Source organism: Cetorhinus maximus, chromosome 5 (assembly GCF_964194155.1).
Source record: "Cetorhinus maximus chromosome 5, sCetMax3.hap1.1, whole genome shotgun sequence".
Classification (NCBI taxonomy): Eukaryota; Metazoa; Chordata; class Chondrichthyes; order Lamniformes; family Cetorhinidae; genus Cetorhinus; species Cetorhinus maximus.
Genome location: NC_135883.1, coordinates 172,290,923 through 172,308,855, shown reverse-complemented (window position 1 = coordinate 172,308,855; position 17,933 = coordinate 172,290,923). Strand labels below are relative to the sequence as shown.

Sequence of the window (17,933 nt, the reverse complement as noted above, 5' to 3'; positions counted from 1 at the left end):
AACACCTAGATCCCTCTGCACCTTGGAACTCTGCAGCCTTTCTCCGTTCAAGTAATACTCTACTTTTTCTATTCTTTCTGCCAAAGTGAACAACTTCACATTTTCCCCACATTATACTCAGTCTGCCAAATTTTTGCCCACTCACTCAACTTATCTATATCCGCCTGCAAACTCCTTATGTCTTCTTCACAATATACTTTCCTACCTATCTTTGTGTCACCTACAAATTTAGCTACCATGTCTTCGCTCCTGTCATCTAAGTCATTGATATAAATTGTAAAAAGTTGAGGCCCCAGCACAGACCCCATGCAGGACTCCACTCATCGCATCCTGCCAATCAGACAAAGACCAATTTATGCATACTGCTTTCTGCCGGTCAATCTCCTATCCAGGGTAATGTGTTACCCACTCACTACACCATGAGCTTTTATTTTCTGCATGAACCTTTGATTAGGAAGGCAAATAGAATGTTGGGGTTTATTGCAAGGAGAATGGAATATAAAAGTAGGGAAGTTTTGTTATAGCTGTGAGATCACATCTAGAGTACTGTGTACAGATTTGGTCTCTTTACTTAAGGAAGGATATAAATGCATTAGAAGCCATTCAGAGAAGATTCATTCAACTGATTCCGATGAGGGGGCTGTCTTATGAGGAAAAGTTGGACAAGATGGGCCCATATCCATTGGAGTTCAGAAGAATGAGGGGTGATCTTACTGAAACATAAGATCCTGAGGGAATTTGACAGGGTGGATGCTGAAAGGGTGTTCACCCTTGTGGGAGAGACAAGAACTAGGGGACAGAGTTTAAAAATAAGGGGTCTTCCATTCAAAAGATATCAGGAGAATTTTTTCCCTTAGAGAGTCATTAATCTGTGGAATTCTCTTCCGCAGAGAGCAGTGGAGGCTGGGTCATTGAATATTTTTAAGCGAGAGTTAGATTGATTCTTGATTTAGAAAGGAATCCAAGGGCTCAGAGCGAAGACAGGAGTGTTGAGGCCACAATCAGATAAGCATGATCTTACCAAATGGCAGAGCAGGCTCCAGAGGCTTGCACCTAATTCTTATGTTTGTTGGTATTTACAAGATACCCTGCAACAACTTGCTAAGCCTCCTTTGACAGCGCCTTTCACAGTCACGACCTCCACCACCTAGACAAACACTGACAGTAGACACAAAGGAGCACCACCACCTGCAAGTTCCTCTCCAAGTGATTCACCATCCTGGCTTGGATGTCACCATTTCCTCATTGTCACTGGGTGAAAATCCTGGCACTCTCTCTCTAACAGCACTATGGGTATATCTAAACCATATAGAGTGTAGCAGTTCAAGAAGGCAGCTCATCACCACCTTCTCAAGTGCAACTAGGAATGGGCAATAAATGCTGGCCTTGCCAGTGGCATTCATATCCCATAGATGAATAAAAAAAAGTTATGAACCTTTATAAACCAGTGGCTCGGCCTCAACTGGAGTATTGTGCCCAATTCTGGGCACCATACTTCAAGAATGTGCAGGCTATACAGAGGGAGCAGAAAAGAAAAGATTAATGAGAGGGGGGTGTTACATGGATAGATTGGCAAAGCTAGGCTGGGTCTCCTTAGAAAAAATTGACAGGAGATTTGATAGAGGTGTTCAAAATCATAAGAGGTCTGGACAGAGTAGATAGGGAGAAACTGTTCCTATTGACAGGTTAAGTAGTACACAGATTTAACATGATTGGCAGAACCACCACAACATTATGAAGAAAACCTTTTTTAAAAAAAAGTGAATAGTTTGGATCAGGAGTGCACTGCCTGAGTATGTGGTAAAGACAGATGCAATCATGGCTTTCAAAAGGAAATTGGGCAAGTATCTGGAGAGAAAAACAAAGCTGAACTACATGGAAAGGGCGTGGGAGTGGGACTAGTTAAATTGCTCTTGCAGAGAGCTGGCAGAATACAACAGGCCGAACAGTTACAGCACAAGAGAACATTCTATAGGACAAGCAACTACGATAGACTCCAGAGAACACCAATCCAACATCACCATACTGTCATCTTAAATATGGACAGTTCAATTCATTCTGAATCCCCCAAATATCTTTTGCAGCTACAAATAATCTATAACTGCAGAGTCCTAGTGCAAACACATTATCTGCTTCACATTTTGAACGTAGCACCTAATGAAACCAGAAACTGAGGCTTAATCCTCATGACACCGCCCCAGAAAATGCTGGCAGGCCAGTGAATTAAATAAAGGCAATTTTTTGTGTTGGAACCTGATTTGAATTACTGGACAGGTGGGAAAATACCCTGTGTGTCAATGTTAAGGAATTCTTTCTCTTCCAGGAGTAAAACCTGATGCAGCTATCATGTTGTCCCCATTCATTTAACTGTTTTTAAAAAGGGGTTCATGGCTGCTTTCTCCAGTAGGGGGCGGCCCATTCATCCAGGGTTTCTATACCCCAAGCCCTTCCCCCCCTCCCCTCCCCTCCTCTCCTTAAGTCCTCCTCCTTGTCGTCCCACACGCCCCTTCTTGTTCTCCACCATCAGATCGTTGGCTGCTCGAGCCGCAGGCCTAGCGTCCATCCCAGGACAAAAGGCTGAGAGGAACGGGCGGGCAGACTGAGGGGGAAGGGGCCCGGGCGGATTTTGGGCGGGCGGGCGGGCGGGCGGGCGGGCGGGAAGGAAGAGGGGCCCGGACGGGCGGGCGAGTGGATAGAGGGGCCCGGGCGGGCGGGCGAGTGGATAGAGGGGCCCAGGCGGGCGAGTGGATAGAGGCGGGCGAGTGGATAGAGTGGCCCGGGCGAGTGGATAGAGGGGCCCGGGCGGGCGGGTGAGTGGATAGAGGGGCCCGGGCGGGCGGGCGAGTGGATAGAGGGGGCCCGGGCGGGTGGATGGAGGGGCGCGGGCGGGCGGAGGGGTGGGTGGGTGGATGGATGGGAGGTGGGTGGGCTGAGGATAAGTAGCAGCCACCCAGCCGGGCGATGTTTGAAGCCGGCATTCATTGTAATACCTCTTCAGTGTTCTCGGCGCCATCCTTGCTGCCGCTCTTGGAGCTCTTGCTGGATTTATTGGGTTCCTGCAGAGAGAGAGAAAATTACCGTCAGGTAAAGAAAGGAGGAGGAGGCGCAGCCGACTGAGAGCCCAGGCCGCAGGTAGGGAGGGAATTCCTCACACACAGTAAAAATCCTCCTGGAGCTTGGCAGCAGCTTTCTGAGGTGAAGCTGCCGGTTTTTATACCTTGTCTTTCTTGCTTTTATTAGGCATTTTCCGTTGCTCTTGCCGCGCGCTCCGCCCGCTTTTTTCTTCCTCGACCGCTCGAGCTCTCGCCTCTGCCGGGGCTACAGGCCGTGCGTGCGTGCGCGCAAACACACTGATTGGCCGAGCCCGCCTCGGAACCGCTCATCCATTGGCTGGAAATGCTTCTCGCAAACGCTATTGGGCGGGCACCAACTCTTCTTTTCGTCATACGCAGTCAATTGGACAGGTTCACCCGCTGCACTTATTGGCTGAAGCCCAGCCTCCGAACTCGGAATCGACAGGGCTCTGGATGAACCGGCTGCTTCTATTAGCTAGGGGGTGTCTCCCTTCCCCTGCGTCTGAACGGATTGGACCCCCTGTTCGCCCTGTCGCGTCTGTCGCACTCTCGATGTTTCCATTGGTCAAGGAGCCCGTCTTTCTCGGGTTGGCTGGACAGCTCCCTTCAGATCTGGAGCTAGGCACAGCCACTTCCATGCTGAACAGAAGGAGGCCCTTCGGCCCGTGGTATCTGTACTGGTCCTCTGCAGGAGCAGCTCAGATACTGCCACTAATGTTTGGATCTTTTATTGAGGAAGTCAATGCACTGTGAATTGTATGGTATAATTAGAACACGTCAGCGTAGGAACATGGGACTTGGGAGCAGGGATAGGCATTTGGCCCTTCGAGGCTGCTACATCATTTGATAAGATCATGGCTGATCTGATTGTGGCCTCATCTCCACTTTCCTGTATGCTCCCCAATAACCCTTGACTTCCTTGTCTATCAAAAATCTATCTAACTCAGCCTTGATTAAATTCAATCAACCAGCCTCAACTGATTTCTGGGGAAGAGAATTCCACAGGCTAACGACCCACTAGGAGAAAAAAAATTCTCCCCATCTATCTTACAAAAGAGCTGAACTCTTACACTGTGTCCCTTAGGGCCTAGGAGGCAATAGTGACCACAAAAACATTGCCGATTGCTGTAAAAACCTATCTGGTTCACTAATGTCCTTAAGGGAAGGAAATCTGCTGTCCTTACCTGGTCTGGCCTACATGTGACTCCAGGCCCACAGCAATGTGGTTGACTCCTAAATGCCCTCTGAAATGGCCTAGCAAGCTGTTGTATCTACACCACATGGACTGCAGCAGTTCTAGAAGACAGCTCACCACCACCTTCTCAAGGGCAACTATAGATGGGCAATAATGCTGGCCCAGCCAACAAAGTCCACATCCTATGAATAATAAAAAAAAGTTGACCATTGCACAGTCCTTGTAGAGATGAAGTCCTGTCTTCACATTGAGGATACCCTCCATCGTGTTGCCTGGCACTACCACTGTGCCAAATGGGATAGATTTCGAACAGATCTAGCAACTCAAGACTGGGCATCCGTGAGGTGCTGTGGGCCATCAGCAGCAGCAGAACACAATCTGTAACCGCATAGCCTAGCATATCCCATCACTCTACCATTACAATCAAGCCAGGGATCAACCCAGGTTCAATGAAGAGTGCAGGAGGGCATGCCAGGAACAGCACCAGGTGTGCCAACCAAAGCAGCATGTGATGGAGCTACACAATCCCACAACCGACAAATCAGATCAAAGCTCTGCCATCCTGCCACATCTAGTCATAAATGGTGGTGGACAATGGAGAAGGACACTCCACAAATCCTCAATGATGGAGGAGCCCAGCATCTCAGTGCAAAAGATAAGGCTGAAGCATTCGCAACAAGCTTCAGCCAGAAGTGCCAAGCGGATGATTCGTCCCGGCCTCCTCCGGAGGACTCCAGCATCACAGATACCAGTCTTCAGCCAATTCAGTTCGCTCAACATGATATCAAGACATGGCTGGAGGCACTGGATACTGCAAAGGCTATTGGACCCAAGAACATTCCGGCAATAGTACAGAAGACTTGTGCTCCGGAACTTGCCGCGCCCCTAGCCAAGCTGTTCCAGTACAGCTACAACACTGGCATCTACCCGGCTATGTGGAAAATTACCCAGGTATGTCTGTACACAAAAAGCAGGACAAATTCGACCCGACCAATGTCCACCCCATCAGCCTACACTCGATCATCAGTAAAGTAATGGAAGGGGTCATCAACAGTGTTATCAAATGGCAATTGCTTAGCAATAACCTGCTCAGTGACGCTCAGTTCTGCCAGGGCCACTCAGCTCCTGACCTAATTACAGCCTTGGTCCAAACATGGACTAAAGAGCTGAATTAAAGAGGTGAGGTGAGAGTGACTGGCTTTGACATCAAGGTAGCGTTTGATTGAATGTGGCATCAAGAAGCCCTAGCAAGACTAAAGTCAATGGGAACAAGTGGGAAAATTCTCCACTGGTTGGAGTCATACCTAGCACAAAGGAAGATGGTTTTGGTCGTTGGAAATTAATCTTCTCAGTCCCAGGACATCATTGCAGGAGTTCCTCAGGGCAGTGTCCTCGGCCCAACCATATTCAGCTGCTTCAATGATCTTCCTTCCATCATAAGGTCAGAAGTATGGATGTTTGCTGATGATTGCACAATGTTCAGCACATTTTACAATGACTCAGATTCTGAAGCAGTCCCTGTCCATATGCAGTAAGGGACAACATTCAGGCATGGGCTCATAAGAGGCAAGTAACATTCACGTCACACAAGTGTCAGGCAATGACCATCTCCAACAAGAGAGAAAACAACCATCTCCCCGTGACATTCAATGGCATTACCATCACTGAATCCCCTGCTATCAACATCCTGGGGATTATCATTGACCAGAAACTAAACTGGACCAGCTCTGGGAATTTGGTGGTGAGTAAACCACCTCCTGACTGCCAAAAGCCTGTCTAACATGTATACGGCACAAGTCAGGAGTGTGATGGAATACTCTCCACTTGCCTGGATGAGTGCAGCTCCCACAACACTCTAGAAGCAGCCCACACCACATCCACAAACATTCACTCCCTCCACCACCGATGCACAGTGGCAGCAGTGTGTACCATCTACAAGATGCACTGCAGAAATTCACCAAATGTCTTTCGACAGCACCTTCCAAACCTATGACCTCTACCACCTAGAACAGGCCTCTCCAACCTTTTCACTCAGGGCTATATTTGCGTATTTTTCTCACTCAAGGGGCCAATGAGCAAATTTCACGCACACACTTCCATCCCCAACATGCTAACTCAGTCACACTCTCTCACTTGCCCACACGCTCACTCAGTTACATTCTCTCACTCACCCATACGTTCACTCACTCACTCGCCCCCCCAACACATGCTCACTCGCTACCCCCTCCTCCCGAAAACAAATAGACACGCTCTCTCCCACACACGCACCATGGCACGATCTCCTCACCAGGCCCACCAAAACTTCACGCTCCATGAGCTGAAGTGACTTCGAACCCCCACACCACATCTCCCCCCTCCAACCCCATCGGCAGCAATCGCGGGAGAGAAGCAGTCTCTGATTGGAGGAGCAGCTCCATGCAGAATGTCCTTTGAAACTCACCTCTTTGACCAGAATTTTGTAAACTGGCTCTGGGGGCCACATAGAAGGGATTCATGGACCGCATCCAGCCCGTGGGCTGTATGTTGGACAAGCCAAGCCTAGAAGGACAAGGGCCAGAGGTGCATGGGAACACCACTACCTCCAAGCCACACGCCATCCTGAATTGGAACCATATTGTAATTCCTTCATTGTTGCTGGATCAAAATCCTGGAACTCCCTCCCTAACAGCACTGTGGGTGTACCTACACCACATGGACTGCAGCGGTTCAAGGCGGTAGCTCACCACGACCTTCTCAAGGGCAATTAGGGATGGGCAACAAATACTAACCTAGCCAGTGACGCCTACATCCTGTGAAAGAATGAAAGAATGATGCTACCCTGAGTAACCCTTGCAATGATATCCTGGGACTAAGATATTCAACTCCCAACAGCCATAACTATCTTGCTTTGTGCTAGGTATGACTCCAAGCAGTAGGGAGCTTTCCCCAGATACCCATTAATTTCAGTTTTGCCAGGGCTCCTGGAGTCAAGTGCTGCCTTGATGTCAAGAGCAGTCACCCTCACCTCAACTTTGGAGTTCGGCTCTTTTGTCCATGTTTAGACCAAGGCTGTAACGAGGTCATGAGCTGTGCGGCCCTGATGGAACCCAAACTCTGTGTCAGTGAGTAGGTTATTGTTGAGTAGGCACTGCTTAATAGCACTGTCGACGTCACCTTCCATTGAGCTCAAGAGTAGACTGAGTGTCAATTGGCTGGGTTAGATTTGTCCTGCTATTTGTGGACAGGACATACCTGGGCAATTTTCCACTTTGTTAAGTAGATGTCAGCATTGTAGCTGTAGTCGACTAGCTTAGCTAGGGATATGGCTAGTCCTGGAGCACATGTCTTCAGTAACTACTGCCGGAATGTTGTCAGGGCCCAAAGCCTTTGTAGTATCCAGTGCCTTCAGCCCTTTCTTGATATCAAATGGAATGAATTGAATTGCTCAGTAGTAGTGCTACCGGTTCAATGCGGAGAAATGTGAGGTGATACACTTTGATACAAAGAACGTGGAGACACAATATAAAATAAAGGATACTATTCTAAAAGGTGTGCAGGAGCAGAGACACCTAGGTGTATATGTACATAAGTCATTAAAGGTGGCAGGACAGGTAGAGAGAGCTGTTTCTAAAGCAAACAGTATTCTAGTCTTCATTAATAGGGACATAGAGTACAAGAGCAGGGAGGTTTTGATGAACTTATATAAGACACTGGTTAGACCTCAGCTGGAGTATTGTGTACAGTTCTGGGCACCACACTATAGGAAGGATGTGAACACATTAGAGAGAGTGCAGAAGAGGTTTATGAGCATGGTTCCAGGGATGAGACACTTCAGTTGTGAGGAAAGATTGGAGAAATTGGGACTGTTTTCCTTGGAGAGGAGAAGGCTAAGATGGAAGTTTTCAAAATCATGAGGGGTCTGGACAGAGTAGATAGGGAGAAACTGTTCCTGCTCATAAATGGATCGAGAACCAGAGGGCACAGTCTTAAAGTGTTTTGTAAAAGAAGCAAAGTGAGGTGAGAAAAAACTTTTTCACACAGCGAGTATTTAAGGTCTGGAATGCACTGCCTGGAAGTGTGGTGGAGTCAGGTTCAATTGAGGCATTCAAGACAGCATTGGATGATTATTTAAATAGAAACAATGTGCAGGGTTACAGGGAAAAGGCAGGAGATTGGCATTAAGTTATAATGCTCAGAGAGCCAGTGCAGGCACGATCAGCCGAATGGCCTCCTTCTGCACCATAACAATTCTGTGATTCTCTTGGTGATGTACATTGAAGTTCCCCATCCAGAGTACATTCTGCGGCCTTGCCACCCTCAGTACTTCTTCCAATTGTGTTCAACATGGAGGAGCACTGATTCATCAGCTGAGGGGGGTGCGGTACATGGTAATCAGCAGGAAGTTTCCTTGTGCGTGTTTGACCTGATGCCATAAGACTTGATGGAGGAGTCAATGTTACGGACTTCCACAGCAACTCTCTCCCAGCATCATTTGGCAGGTCTGCCATGCTAATGGGACAACACATACACAGGGATGGTGATGGTTGTATCTGGGACATTGGCTGGGATTTCCGGCCCCGTCGTGGGTGAGACCCGCCGTTGGCGAGGCGGCGCCTCAGCCAGAAGTCTTGCAGCGGAACTGGAAGATCGTGGCGGCGGGCGGATGCAGAAAATCCCACCGATTGTTTGTAAGGTATGATTTTGTGAGGAACATAGCAGCAGGAATAGACCATTTGGTCCCTCGTGTTTGCTCCATCATTCGACTAGATCATGGCTGATCTTCTACCTCAAAGCCCTTTCTGTTCAATGCTATTTCCATATCCCTTGATATCTTTAATATGTAGAAATCTATCAATCTCTGTTTTAAACATACTCAATGACCGAGCCTCCACAGCCCTCTGGGGTAGAGAATTCCAAAGGTTCACCACTCTCTGGGCAAAGAAATTTCAGTCCTATTCTGAGTTATTCTTATTCTTAGACTGTGTTCCCTGGTTCTAGACCCCCACCCCAGCCAGGGAAACATAACTATGAGTATGACTATGTCAGGCTGTTACTTGACTAGTCTGTGGGGCAGTTCTCCCAATTTTAGCACAGGCCCCCAGATGTTGGAGGTGAGTTTGGGGCATGGAATGAGTCTTTAATGGAGAGCAATATAAGAAAGCGATTAGAGATGGCCTTATCTGTGATTGACATGATGGGGTTAGCAAGACCCTGTGAGACGGCATGGTCAAGGAGGTGGCTGCAAATATGGATTGGGAAATTTATACGGAGGGAGAGATTTAGGAAGTGTTATGATCCCAGCTGATGTTAATATTGGACAAGTCAGATCCCAGAGTGAAACATGGCTTGAAGATCCTAACTTTGTTTTTTTTTAAAAACCATGGAGGTCAGTTACTGAAGAATAAAATGTTTATTAAACAAGAAAAGTGAACTATATTACACTAGACAAAAATATTGGAAAGATTTCAATACAGATACCATAAAATGATTCAAACTCTCACTATTTCTTTTATCCCAGCAACCCTTATAGACACAAAACCCCAGTGAAGATTTACCACTGTCTCAACACCAAGGTTTCTTGCTTGGGTTGTCATGAACACTTTAATCACAGAAAATGGTTCATCTTCAAAGGCTAAGAAAATTCTGGAAGAATTGTGTTTTAAAAGACACTGCCCCTTAAAGGGTTAATGCAGGACTCTGATTGCTATTCCTCAATGAAACATCCTTTTACAAAAATAGGTAATTAAGCAGCTTTAAAGAAGCTGGAAACCTCTGACCATGGTGGACCGTGTACAAAGGGGGTCACAAAAAAAATGCCTGGAAAGCTGTGTTAAAAAGTTGGTTTTGCTTTTAAGAAGGAGGACCAACTGCTTGAGAAAAGAAGACAGCAGCCTTTTTGTAGTCAGGAACCTGTCCACAGCTGGATGTGAATATAAGCTGCTTCTAAGTTGCTCCAAGTGCTGGAATTGAGTATCTGCAAGTGTTCCTCGAGTCCGCCTGAAAAGCAGTGCAAGAGTCACTAATTGTTTCGCGGATCAGCGTTGAGAGACCAACCTTATAACCCGGACACTATTTCAAGGACTCACCATCCATCCTTTTCCCTAGAACAATTGTCTTTTAACCTTTGGCAGAATTACTCTAATTTTATTTTTTGTTTTGGTGTGTGTGTGACTTGGGGTATTTTGAAAGAGTAATTAGTATACTTTCATATTTCATACTGTATATAAATAAGCTTTGCCTTTCTATTCAACAAGACTGGTTTTATAATAAACTAATAATTTTGTTGTTTATTGGGAAACCTGGTCATTGGGTGATCATTCTGAGATTAATAAGGAAAGCACATATTTGGCCATATAGCTAGCTGGAAACATCGTTTATATATACGTTGTGACCTGTGGAGTAGTGGGACTAGAGACAGACGATGCACTCCTCCCATTCCGGTCATAACAGGATTAGCTCAGTTTCAAGCAGTTTTCTTCTGGCGGACTTCTGGGCATTAACTAGATGCATTTCTTCAGCTGGTATCTCTCCTTGAAACACCCAAAAACCGCAAAAATCTAAACCCACAATTACTTCAACTTCAGAGCAAACACATGAGTTCCCTGAACTCAGTTCCCCAGCAGGCTTACAGGATTTATTATTAGATTAGACCTTCTGCGTGCACCCTCTGGTATACACACACTAACTGAGTGCCCTTCTATAACAAAAACAAAAATACCTGGAAAAACTCAGCAGGTCTGGTAGCATCTGCAGAGAGGAGCACAGTTAACGTTTCGAGTCCGAGATGCTGCCAGACCTGCTGAGTTTTTCCAGGTACTTTTGTTTTTGTTTTGGATTTCCAGCATCCCCAATTTTTTGCTTTTATCTTAGTGCCCTTCTATGTTTACCTGTCTCTCTGTGTGTCTCTGGATCCCTGTTGTTAGACAACAGTGCAATTTTTTTAACTTTACTAAACTACTAACCCCTTGGTAACCCATCTCTTCACTTCAAGAGTTGGAAAACCTCATTAAAAATGCACGTACACAAACAGGGTCCCAGACTTCCCGGCACCCAGCTCACAAAAAAAACCTCTAAATTAAACTAAAACCAGTTTAACACCCAGATACAAAATATAAATTAAACTTAAAGCTATACATTGTTCCTAACACCTCCCTGCAGAAAAAAAAATGAAAAGGTATTTTTAGGAGGCATCTTCATTTTCTATTACAATCTCCTCCTTTCACTACCTCTATTTTACTTATACAGATTTTACTCTAGCAGTAACAATGTATTTACATCAAATACACAATGACTTTTCCAGATAAATCATATCTCACACAAGTCCATTTTGATCACGACATTCTGGTTCCTCCACATTTGCTCCTGATAAAGCATCTGCTATGATATTGCCTCTTCCCATTACATGAATACTTTTCAAATTGTGAAGTTGCAGCATTAAACTTTTAACGAAATAGTCTCAGATTCTTGGTATGAAACTTGGCTAAAAAGGTTAAAGGATTGTGATCCATATAAATAATAGTCTCCACAAAGTTGTTGGATATGTAGACTTCAAAATGTTGTAGAACCAACACCAAACTCAAAGTTTCTTTCTCCATGTTGCATTTTTCTGCTGGCAAGAATTTAACTTTTGAGTAAAGTAACTGACTGGTCGTTCAAACCCCATCTCATCTTCCTGTAATAAAACTGCACCAACACTTACTTCACTGGCATCAACAGCCAGTTTAAATGGCTTAGCATAATTTGGCACTGCAAATTATGCTAAGCCATTTAAACTGGCTGTTGATGCCAGTGAAGTAAGTGTTGGTGCAGTTTTATTACAGGAAGATGAGATGGGGTTTGAACGACCAGTCAGTACGGCTTCAAGCTGTCAAAGGCACTTTGACACTCTGCTGTCCATTCGTATTTCTTGCCCCTTAACCAGCTTGTCAGGGGATCCACTACAGTGCTGAAATTCAAAACAAACTTCCAATAGAATCCACTTATGCCGCAGATTCTCTCACTTTGATTTAGGCAAATCCAAATTGCCCTTATTTTTGCTTCTCTAGGTGCTACTTGGCCTTGTCCCAGTGTGGCCCAAATAAGCTAATTCTTTGGCAAATTCACTTTTTGCCAAGTTTATGACCAAATTGGCTCTATGTAACCGACCAAACAATTCATTCAAGTGTTGTAAATGTTCCTCCCAGGTTTGGCTGGACAGCACCAAATCATCAATATATGCAACTCAGTTGCATGATCCTTCTATGACCTTGCTGGTTAATCTTTGAAAAGTTGCTGGTGCATTCTTCATTTCAAAAGGCATGATCTTACATTGATAAACTCCATCCAGGGTTACAAAAGCTGATATTCCTTTGGCCATATTTGTCAATGGAACTTGCCAATATCCCTTCAATAAATCAATTTTTGTAATGAACCTTGCTTGTCCAATCTTCTCAATATAGTCTTCTGATCATGGAATCGGATATGAATCCACCTTTGTTACTGCATTGAACTTGTGATAATCTATACATAATCATTGTGACCCATCTGGTTTCGGTACCATTACATTAGGTGAGCTCCAGTTACTGTGACTTTGCTAAATAATGCCATTTTCCATCGTGAACTTGATTTCTTCCCTCACTTGGGCTAATTTCTCTGGTTTGAATCTGTAAGGATGTTGCTTTATGGGTGGTGCATCTTCCACATTAACATCATGTATGGCCAAAGACGTTTTCCCTGGTCTATTTACAAAAATCAATTTATGAGTTTGTAATAGCTTTTGTAAGTCACCTCAACAGTTTTCCAGAAGATAGCACAATATTACATCTAAATTTTTAAGCATCTCTGTGTTTTCCAATCTGATTACTGGAGGGTCAACTTTAAAATTTTTGACTTATGATTCATTCTTGAATCGTTCTTATATTTTTATTTCACTACCTACTTTTTTTACTACTGTAAACACACTCCTGACTATCTTCCCTGTCATAATATCGCTTTAACCTATTGATATGACACACTTGCTGACTTTTCCTCCTGTCTGGAGTACTCACTATATAATTCACATTATTGAGTTTCTTTTTGATTTGATATGGTGCAGTGGACTTTACTTTTAATAGTCCACCAGAGACAGGTACACTAACACCTTGTCTCCAACAACAAAATTTTGAACGTTTTTATCTGCTCTAGCTTTCATTGTTTGCTGAGTGATTTTCAAATACTCTTTGGCCAACTCACAGACTTTGATTCCTGGAAATTTGACACATAGGTCAAAAGTGTAGTCTCTGAACTTTGGATTATAAATTTTCTTTATTAATTTAAGGGGTCCTCTCACCTCATGGCCATATATCAATTCAAAAAGACTGAATTGAAAAGGTGATTCATTTTGGCAGGAAAAATATGGAAACACAGTATAAAATAAAGGGAGACACTCTGAAGGAGGCGCAGGAATAGAGGGAGCTCGGTGTATATGTACATAAATCATTGAAGATGGCAAGGCAGGTCGAGAGAACAGTTAATAAAGCATATAGTATCTTAGGCTTTATTAATAGGGGCATTGAGCTGTTATAAAAGCCAATTAAAGCCACAAATTGCTTACAGATATATTGAAATTTTTAAGGAAGACGTGTGTTTTTTTAAAGAAATGCAAGCAAGGACACTGAGCAAAAGATGGATGATAATGTAAAATTCCTATGTGGATTATACTGACAGACCCTGATAGACATGGAATGTTGCACCCAAAAAGGTGTCATGGCCTTCTTCAAGCAAAGACACTTAAAAAGGAGATAGGAAAGATGCAAAAGATTGAATTTTAATCTCCTGTGGTTGCAGAGAGAAAAGACTGATTGCCACGTCTCAGCAGGCACCTAAAATCTATCTCTTGTTGATTCATATCTCAGAATATGTAAAATGGTCAGGGATCAAAGAAAATAGACTCTGGGAGACAAGACATGGGGCAGAAATTTTTGTTCGATGGGTGGGCGCACACCCGACCCGTTCGAGCGTGAAATGACGCGTGTTGACGTTGGCTGAACGTGCTGATGTCAAGGCTCAGTCGTGCAATAGTTTGGTAGGCGGGCGCGCACAGGAGTCGGCAGCGCGCCAGTCAACAATGAAAAGGCCTGTTAAGGCTATTAAATAATCAATTAACCTAAGTTTTTCACTGCCAAATGGTTGGCGGACAGGCGAAAAGGCCAAATGGCCTTTGCATTTTTTTTGGAAATCTCATCCACGGGCGGGATGAGGTTTCCAAAAGCAAATAAAAATAAAATAAAAGTTTTACAATTGAATTAATAACATGTCTCTGCTCATGTGACAGAGTCACATGAGGGAATATGTTTAATTACATTTTTATTTTCTTCTTTAAACGTTCATTTTCACTGAGGCAGCTCTGCCTCAGAGATTATGAAGCGCGCACTTGCACATATGCGCAAACTTCGCGCTTGGCCCACTCCCCTCCTCTCCCCACCCTCCCACCCCCACCCCACACAGGCAGCACTCAGCACTGTCACTCGCGTTTCACGCTGGGCGGGCTTTAATTGGCCCGCCAACATGAAATCGCGGTCCGGTGCCAATCGTAGGCAGTGGTCGGCTTCCCGACCACCCTGCCCGCCCCCGTGGAGCCCGCCCGCCAAGGGCAAAATTCTGCCCATGGTGTTTTTCCCTAACAGGAATACACAGGCAAAAATGGGTTCAAAAGCTAGCTGCAGAGCAGTGCAGTGTGAGCTAGTGTGCTGTGAGAGTGACAGCACAAGAAGATCAACTAGTCACCCCTGCAGCTGCAGGCAAAGTCCCTCTCTCTCTCTCTCTCTGTTTCTGGAGGCATGTCAGCAGAAGCCACAATCAAAAAGGAAATAGGACAGCTTCTTCAGCCGACCCGCAGTGTCTCCAAACCAATTGCTCAACTGCCAAAGTCAGCTCTACCACAATCACCCAACTTAACGGCCACAACGTTTTGCCATTTACACCTCACAGATAAGCCAAAGACTGATTTGTATATCTTTTTAAACTTCTATTTGGACTCAACTTCTCATTTCTGATCCGTGTGTGTGTTGCGCTTTTATTATTTTTTCTCGGGTTTATCATAATTAGTAAACTTACTCGTTCTTTGACTCAAGAAAGTCTGGTTAAATTGGCTTCATCGAAAATATAAATACATTTGGACCAGGAAAGGTATCCATGGGGTATTAAGACACAGCCGATGGTAAGGGCTGAGTTGTTTAATTTCAGAGGGAAACTTGAACAATCATTATAACCTATATTTTCAGTTGGTATGTTTGAGGTGCAGCTCTGAATTTTGGAATAATAAGACTACCGAGTCTCAACAGAATTTTTTATAAATACAAGAAAAATTGTAAGCACATACATATGTCTACAAAATTACTACTATAATAACCACAAAAATCCTGTAATTAATCTGACTCTCAGTTACACCCCCTGTTAAGGCAACAGTAAACTCATAGATTTAAAAAGACCCCAGGCAAAGCACATTTGACCTTACAAATTCAAAATGAGGTTCCTTGCAGACACAGTTGCAGGCGTACAGACCAGTTAGATCTTGAATGCCTCTGCCTTACATACACAAGCTCCTTTCTGTTTATACCTAGCTTTTCCTTTGAAAGTAAATTTCTCATTGTATTATTAGATTTTTAACGTCACATCTTCTAACAATAACATTTTCATCCCACTAATTTTATTAATAATATAAATACATTGCTTGGCGTCTCCCAGCTAAGTGTAAGATTTTACTCGTTCTTTTGAATGCTTTGTTCAAGAAATGCAAATGTACACTTAACCTTTTTAACTTCCTTACTGTTTACCTAATTACCATTTCAAACCTACTTTTTTCTATACATCAAAGTACCCAGTCTAGCTGGCTTTTATCCAATTAAGACACACACACAGACACCACTAAACTCTATTTTAAAAAATAATTTCCAATAATATAGACATTAATCTCTTTATGACACGGAGGAAGGGATCCCTTTTAAATTAACCTTGTTGCAACCAATTGGGGTTGAATAAAGAAAGGGAACCAGTTCATTCCCCCTCACTCAGGAACATAATAAAATTGGGATCCTGTCCAGGAAGTTAACAAATTGGGAGGACCTCACCTGGGGATCAGTCGTAACAGAGTACAAGACTAAGGAGGTCATGTTGAATTTGTATAAGACACTAGTTAAACCTCACCTGGAGTACTGCATCCAGTTCTGGGTGCCAAATTTGTGGAAGGATGTGAAGACATTGGAGATGGTATGAGGAAATTACAAGAATGATTCCCGGGATGAAGAACTGTCGCTATGAGGATATATTGGAGAGGTTGGGACTATTTTCCTTGGAGGAAAGAGGGCTGAGAGGAGACTTGAGAGATATAGGCAGGGTGAATAGTGAGAAACTGTTCCCACTCAAGAGAGCATCAAGAACTAAAGGGCACAGATTCAAAATAATTGGTAAAAGAAGTAAAAGTGATGTGAGGAAAAATATTTTCACCCAGAGGGTGGCTGGAGTCAGAACAAACTTCCTGAGAGGGTGGTGGAGGTAGGTTCGACTGAGGTATTCAAAAGGGAATTGGATTGCTATCTGAAAAGAAAGAATGTGCAAGATTACGGGTTAAAGCAGGAGAGTGGGACTAGGTAGAATGCTCTTTCAGAGACCCAGTGCAGACTCGATGGGCCAAATGGCCTTCTGCACTGTAAAGATGCTGTGATTCTGTGAATCCTGTGAACTCATAAGGGGGTATCCCAAATGAAAAACAGTAAAAATGGAATTCTTTATCCCAATCATTAGGACATTCCTGACAATGGGCTTTAATCATGGTCTTTAAAGTTTGATGCCATTTTTTTTAATAGTGTTTGCGATTGTGCATAATAAGCTGAAGATTTAATTTGTTTTATTCCTAAGCTATTTATTATTTGTTTGAATATTTTGATATAAAATTTGAACCTTGATCTGATTGTATCTCCTTAGGTAATCCATCTCTTATAAAGAATTGAACTAACTTTTCCGCTACCATTTTCGCCGTAGTTTTCCCCAAAGGCCCTGTCTCGGGAAATCTTGTTGAAACATCCATAATTGTTAAAAGGTACTGATTCCCACTTCTGGTTTTAGGTAAGGGTCCTACACAATCTATTAAGACCCTACTCAATGGTTCTTCAAAAGCTGGTATCAGAATTAAAGGTGCAGGTTTAATTGATGATTGGGGTTTCCCTATTACCTGACATGTTCGATATGTTTGGCAGAATTTAACCACATCTTTATGCAATCCTGGCCAATAGAAATGTTTCAGTATTTTAGCTTGCATTTTCCTTATCACTAAATGACCTGCTATTGGAATTTCGTGAGCCACTCGTAAAATTTTGTTACAATATCCAGTGGAACTACCACCTGATGAACAACTGCCCATTCCTCTTCGGCTGGTATTTGAGGTGGTTTCCATTTCTTCATTAGCATTTTGTCTTTCAAATAAGAGCACTCGGGTATTGGTTCTGATTCAGTCTCTGAGTAGGCTGTTTGGTACAGCCCTCTCAACTCAGAATCAGCCTGTTGCATTTCTATTAAAGAAGATGGGCTAAACATGTCAGCCTCATTCTCTTTACCTTCCTACTTTGTACTTAAGTTTTCAAAAATAGTGTCAAATAAGTGAATTTCGACATCACCTCCCTTTTTTATAGTTTCTTCCTCTTCCTGTCTAATTTTATGGGCGCAACACAGTC

General features: G+C 43.9%; 1 protein-coding gene across 2 annotated transcripts in view; it reads right to left on the bottom strand.

Moving 5' to 3' along the window:
• Positions 1 to 3,323, bottom strand: part of ppp2r5d (protein phosphatase 2, regulatory subunit B', delta) — a 184,799-nt gene extending 181,476 nt beyond the window's left edge. For both annotated transcript variants that reach the window (XR_013576687.1, XM_078542811.1), the window contains exons 1-2: positions 3,218 to 3,323; positions 2,991 to 3,056 (exon numbers count right to left, since the gene is read on the bottom strand). Coding sequence is in view for 1 of the 2 variants with exons in the window: in XM_078542811.1 (XP_078398937.1) it covers positions 2,991 to 3,056; positions 3,218 to 3,244 (93 nt within the window). In the remaining variant the exon portion in view is untranslated. The remainder of the gene's footprint in view (positions 1 to 2,990; positions 3,057 to 3,217) is intronic.
• Between the last annotated feature and the right edge of the window lie 14,610 nt (positions 3,324 to 17,933).